The following is a 6,406-nucleotide window of genomic DNA, read 5'->3' as shown; positions in this document are numbered from 1 at the left end:
TTCAGAGGCGGCCTGGCCACAAATGATAGCTCAATAAAATGGGCTTAACCATCACGTGGGTATTTAGAGCAGCCCATAATGACTCTTAAAAACGTCACAGTTTTCCTCCTTAACATCCCCGTTCCCCAGTCTCCATCCCCCGCGCTCTCTCAGTTCCCGCGATCATTAACGCGCAGATCCACCTCCAAAGGTCCCGCTCGGGTTTTTATTTAACTTTACAATTTTCTCCGCCATAAACCACCGGCGGAGGGACCGCACGGCGTTTTGCCCACATCGGTGAAACATTACCACCAGCCCCACCAGCAACCACCACGACCACCATCGGCACAACGAAAACGAATTGGCGGTGACCCGACGCTTTTCTCACGAGGCACGGGGGTCCGAGCCAAAGCCGTTTTCTTTGCGAGGACGCGTGAACGAAAACAAACAGACAAAAAATAACAATCGTCATCATCATCATCGCAGGCCGATTGGCGTCGTCTTTCGGCCAACGCCGTTAACAACAACCAACCCAACGCTGTCGAGCGATTTGTAAATCTCTGCCTCTGCCCGCTGTTGGATCTGGGAGTTCTCTTCATACCCCTCTACCCCCGAACCTGATGAGAACAAAATGCTTTGTCGACGTTCAGGTGCCGGTGGAGGCAGTCGATCAGGAGGCGACATGGTCATCCTTCGGCAGGTGAGTGCGCGTTTAGAATCAGCAGCAACATCATTATTTGGCTGCTGCTGCTGCTGCTGCTGCGATAAATGTCGACGTGGTGATGATGATGAGCACACTTCGTTGGGCTATCACTTGTGTGTGGGCCAGGGTCCACTTCTGATAGAGAGCGATGTTATTGCTCAGTGGGTCTCTACTTCGTTGGGCTATCATTTGTGTGTGGGTCAGGTACGGCTTCTGAAAGAGAGCGATGTTATTGATTAGTGGGTCTCTACTTGAGTTGGACTATCATTTGTGTGTGGGTCAGGTACCGCTTCTGATAGAGAGCGATGTTATTGATTAGTGGGTCTCTACTTCGTTGGGCTATCATTTGTGTGTGGGTCAGGTACGGCTTCTGAAAGAGAGCGATGTTATTGATTAGTGGGTCTCTACTTCGTTGGGCTATCATTTGTGTGTGGGTCAGGTACGGCTTCTGAAAGAGAGCGATGTTATTGATTAGTGGGTCTCTACTTCGTTGGGCTATCATTTGTGTGTGGGTCAGGTACCACTTCTGAATGAGAGCGATGTTATTGATTAGTGGGTCTCTACTTAGTTGGGCTATCATTTGTGTGTGGGTCAGGTACCACTTCTGATAGAGAGCGATGTTATTGCTCAGTGGGTCTCTACTTAGTTGGGCTATCACTTGTGTGTGGGTCAGGTACTGCTTCTGAAAGAGAGCGATGTTATTGTTCAGTGGGTCTCCACTTAGTTGTTGGAAAAGAAGAACTATGTTATTACTCAACGGTTGCCATACCAAAAAAAGTCTTTATGGTTGAGTTTAATTAAATGTGTGCGGTTTCTCTGCTCATATCTCTGCACTGTTCGAGCAAAGTCCACCGTCTCGTTGTTTGGCCGACTATAGTCGTAGTAGGAATGATAATCAAGATAATTACGAACAAAGTTGGTAAAAAAAGTACGTAAATGTACTACGGATCTTTTTGTGCGGAGTTGCATTCAGCCTCTTTAAGGACCCACGGCTTCGTGGCAGTTATTGATTGGTTGTTAATTTTGGTTGCCCAAACCCTCTGCTGTCGGTCGCGCCTGGCGGTTATTGGGGCCCTGCCTGGCGATTGTTGTTGGGTCGGACCTGGCAATTGTTTGGTCGGAAGTGGCGGTTGTTGCGGTCGGGCCTGGCGGTTGTTGGGGTCGCGCCTGGCGGTTGTCGGGGTCGCACCTGGCGGTTGTTGCGGTCGGGCCTGGCGGTTGTTGGAGTCGTGCCTGGCGGTTGTTGGGGTCGAACCTGGCGGTTGTTGGGGTCGACCTGACGGTTGTTGTTGGGTCGGACCTGGCAATTGTTTGGTCGAACCTGGCGGTTGTTGCGGTCGGACCTGGTGGTTGTTGGGGTCGATCCTGGCGGTTGTTGGTGTCGAGCCTGGCGGCTGTTGAGGTCGAACCTGGCGGTTGTTGGGGTCGCGCCTGGCGGTTGTTGGTGTCGAGCCTGGCGGCTGTTGGTGTCGAGCCTGGCGGCTGTTGAGGTCGAACCTGGCGGTTGTTGGGGTCGCGCCTGGCGGTTGTTGGTGTCGAACCTGGCGGTTGTTGGGGTCGCGCCTGGCGGTTGTTGGGGTCGCGCCTGGCGGTTGTTGGGGTCGCGCCTGGCGGTTGTTGGTGTCGAACCTGGCGGTTGTTGGGGTCGAACCTGGCGGTTGTTGGTGTCGAGCCTGGCGGCTGTTGAGGTCGAACCTGGCGGTTGTTGGTGTCGAGCCTGGCGGCTGTTGAGGTCGAACCTGGCGGTTGTTGGGGTCGCGCCTGGCGGTTGTTGGGGTCGAACCTGGCGGTTGTTGGGGTCGAGCCTGGCGGTTGTTGGGGTCGAACCTGGCGGTTGTTGGGGTCGACCTGGTGGTTGTTGGGGTCGACCTGGTGGTTGTTGGGGTCGACCTGATGGTTGTTGGAGTCGACCTGGTGGTTGTTGGGGTCGAACCTGGCGGTTGTTGGGGTTGACCTGGTGGTTGTTGGGGTCGACCTGGTGGTTGTTGGGGTCGACCTGGTGGTTATTGGGGTCGACCTGGTGGTTGTTGGGGTCGACCTGGTGGTTGTTGGGGTCGACCTGATGGTTGTTGGAGTCGACCTGGTGGTTGTTGGGGTCGAACCTGGCGGTTGTTGGGGTTGACCTGGTGGTTGTTGGGGTCGACCTGGTGGTTGTTGGGGTCGACCTGGTGGTTATTGGGGTCCACCTGGTGGTTGTTGGGGTCGAACCTGGCGGTTGTTGGGGTCGAGCCTGGCGGTTGTTGGGGTCGCGCCTGGCGGTTGTTGGGGTCGAACCTGGCGGTTGTTGGGGTCGAACCTGGCGGTTGTTGGGGTCGAACCTGGCGGTTGTTGGGGTCGAACCTGGCGGTTGTTGGGGTCGAGCCTGGCGGTTGTTGGGGTCGGGCCTGGCAGTTGTTGGGGTCGAGCCTGGCGGTTGTTGGGGTCGAGCCTGGCGGTTGTTGGGGTCGAGCCTGGCGGTTGTTGGGGTCGCGCCTGGCGGTTGTTGGGGTCGAGCCTGGCGGTTGTTGGGGTCGAGCCTGGCGGTTGTTGGGGTCGAGCCTGGCGGTTGATGGGGTCGAACCTGGCGGTTGTTGGGGTCGCGCCTGGCGGTTGTTGGGGTCGCACCTGGTGGTTGTTGGGGTCAAACCTGGTGGTTGTTGGGGTCGAACCTGGTGGTTGTTGGGGTCGAACCTGGCGGTTGTTGGGGTGGAACCTGGTGGTTGTTGGGGTCGAACCTGGTGGTTGTTGGGGTCGAACCTGGTGGTTGTTGGGGTCGAACCTGGCGGTTGTTGGGGTCGAGCCTGGCGGTTGTTGGGGTTGGGCCTGGCGGTTGTTGAGGTCAAACCTGGCGGTTGTTGGGGTCAAACCTGGCGGTTGTTGGGGTCGAACCTGGCGGTTGTTGGGGTCAAACCTGGCGGTTGTTGGGGTCGAACCTGGCGGTTGTTGGGGTCGAACCTGGCGGTTGTTGGGGTCGAACCTGGCGGTTGTTGGAGTCGTGCCTGGCGGTTGTTGGGGTCGAACCTGGCGGTTGTTGGGGTCGACCTGACGGTTGTTGTTGGGGTCGGACCTGGCAATTGTTTGGTCGAACCTGGCGGTTGTTGGGGTCGAACCTGGCGGTTGTTGGGGTCGAACCTGGCGGTTGTTGCGGTCGGACCTGGTGGTTGTTGGGGTCGAGCCTGGCGGTTGTTGGGGTCGAGCCTGGTGGTTGTTGAGGTCGAACCTGGCGGTTGTTGGGGTCGCGCCTGGCGGTTGTTGGGGTCGAACCTGGTGGTTGTTGGGGTTGGGCCTGGCGATTGTTGGGGTCGAACCTGGCGGTTGTTGGGGTCGAGCCTGGTGGTTGTTGGGGTCGAACCTGGCGGTTGTTGGGGTCGACCTGGTGGTTGTTGGGGTCGACCTGGCGGTTGTTGGGGTCGAACCTGGCGGTTGTTGCGGTCGGACCTGGTGGTTGTTGGGGTCGAGTCTGGCGGTTGTTGGGGTCGAGCCTGGTGGTTGTTGAGGTCGAACCTGGCGGTTGTTGGGGTCGCGCCTGGCGGTTGTTGGGGTCGAACCTGGTGGTTGTTGGGGTTGGGCCTGGCGATTGTTGGGGTCGAACCTGGCGGTTGTTGGGGTCGAGCCTGGTGGTTGTTGGGGTCGAACCTGGCGGTTGTTGGGGTCGACGTGATGGTTGTTGGTGTCGACCTGGTGGTTGTTGGGGTCGAACCTGGCGGTTGTTGGGGTCGACCTGATGGTTGTTGGTGTCGACCTGGTGGTTGTTGGGGTCGACCTGGTGGTTGTTGGGGTCGACCTGATGGTTGTTGGTGTCGACCTGGTGGTTGTTGGGGTCGAACCTGGCGGGTGTTGGGGTTGACCTGGTGGTTGTTGGGGTCGACCTGGTGGTTGTTGGGGTCGACCTGGTGGTTGTTGGGGTCGAGCCTGGCGGTTGTTGGGGTCGCGCCTGGCGGTTGTTGGGGTCGAACCTGGCGGTTGTTGGGGTCGTACCTGGCGGTTGTTGGGGCCGGGCCTGGCGGTTGTTGGGGTCAAACCTGGCGGTTGTTGGGGTCGAACCTGGCGGTTGTTGGGGTCGAACCTGGCGGTTGTTGGGGTCGAACCTGGCGGTTGTTGGGGTCGAGCCTGGCGGTTGTTGGGGTCGGGCCTGGCGGTTGTTGGGGTCGAGCCTGGCGGTTGTTGGGGTCGAGCCTGGCGGTTGTTGGGGTCGAGCCTGGCGGTTGTTGGGGTCGCGCCTGGCGGTTGTTGGGGTCGAGCCTGGCGGTTGTTGGGGTCGAGCCTGGCGGTTGTTGGGGTCGAGCCTGGCGGTTGTTGGGGTCGAACCTGGCGGTTGTTGGGGTCGCGCCTGGCGGTTGTTGGGGTCGAACCTGGTGGTTGTTGTGGTCGAACCTGGTGGTTGTTGGGGTCGAACCTGGTGGTTGTTGGGGTCGAACCTGGCGGTTGTTGGGGTCGAACCTGGTGGTTGTTGGGGTCAAACCTGGCGGTTGTTGGGGTCGAACCTGGCGGTTGTTGGGGTCGAACCTGGCGGTTGTTGGGGTCGAACCTGGCGGTTGTTGGGGTCGAACCTGGCGGTTGTTGGGGTCGTACCTGGTGGTTGTTGGGGTCGAACCTGGTGGTTGTTGGGGTTGGGCCTGGCGGTTGTTTGCCAAGTGCTGCGCTTGTAAAGTGTGCAGTGATCCCAGTGATCAGTTCAGATGTCACACGCCACTGACAAAGGCATAGATCCACCCCCGTATAGCTTGTTACAGGTTGTTGGGGGCAAGTGCTATTAGCAAGTAGCAGCACCTATGAAGGTCGGCAAGGTACACGAGAGGGTGGGTGACCCAACATTACGCCCGGCCATCTCTGTCTCCCCCAGTGGCGATATTTATACACCGCACCAGGTCCTCATTTGAGGCCGAGTCGACCTAGGGGTGGCCCATGACCGGTTAAAATAATTGTCACCCGTGTTGCTCGGTCGTGAGCGGGAATCAATCTTGGGTTCGTCGGGTTCGCAGCGCAGCGCACTAACCGCTACACCAACGTTCCTCCAATCCTCCTCCACACGTGTCCCACCCATCACTACCTCTTTTTCCCGCCTGAAATTTTCTTACCCAATCCTACTCCTCCACCCTCCACACCACGTGTCCCACCCATCACTACCTCCTCCTCCTATTCCCAACCAGGACGTGTTCAGATATCCCTCGTCACTGACATTCGCCACTGCCTGGAATCAAATATCAGGTAGTTGCCGGTTCGAAGTGCAGTGCGATAACCACCGCTCCTCCCGAAACTGTCACCACCATGAAATAAATCACCTCGCAATTCTTATCTCCTGATGGAAATAAAATAATGACTCATATTCTTAGGTTTTTTTCGGTAAAGTCACGTAGGTAATTTTTTTTTCTAAATAAAAGTAAAATCAAAATGAAATAAAAATCACGACGTTTCGGAGGCAACACAAGCTTCCGTCTTCAGGTGGAACCGTCACAGCACGACAGCTGTATCAATGTTTTATCCTACAACATCAGAGTGCAGCGCCGCATTAAATACGCACTACAATGACAATAGTTTAAAGCGATTTGAAGCATGTTTTATTTTGGGGGGGGGGGGGGGGGTGGCAGAGCTTTGTGACGTTATATTTCAGGGGGTGTCTGACGTTTGGTGACGCCGTGTAACGAGGGGGGGGGGTCAAAAATCGTCCAAAATCGCGTGACGTCATTTATGGACGGCCCTTATCTCTTTTTTGTGTAACCAGGAGACAAACTCGATAGAGAGAGA

At 57.0% G+C, this 6,406-nt stretch overlaps 1 protein-coding gene across 1 annotated transcript in view; it reads left to right on the top strand.

The window, feature by feature from the left end:
* The first annotated feature begins 661 nt into the window (after window positions 1–661).
* Window positions 662–6,406, top strand: part of LOC144948841 (unconventional myosin-VIIa-like) — a 71,588-nt gene continuing 65,843 nt past the window's right edge. The window contains exon 1 of the mRNA XM_078878492.1: window positions 662–679. Within this exon, the coding sequence (XP_078734618.1) occupies window positions 662–679 (18 nt within the window). The remainder of the gene's footprint in view (window positions 680–6,406) is intronic.

The sequence above is a fragment of the Lampetra fluviatilis genome, chromosome 51 (assembly GCF_964198595.1).
Source record: "Lampetra fluviatilis chromosome 51, kcLamFluv1.1, whole genome shotgun sequence".
NCBI classification, from domain to species: Eukaryota; Metazoa; Chordata; class Hyperoartia; order Petromyzontiformes; family Petromyzontidae; genus Lampetra; species Lampetra fluviatilis.
This window is presented reverse-complemented; position numbering and strand designations above follow the sequence as displayed.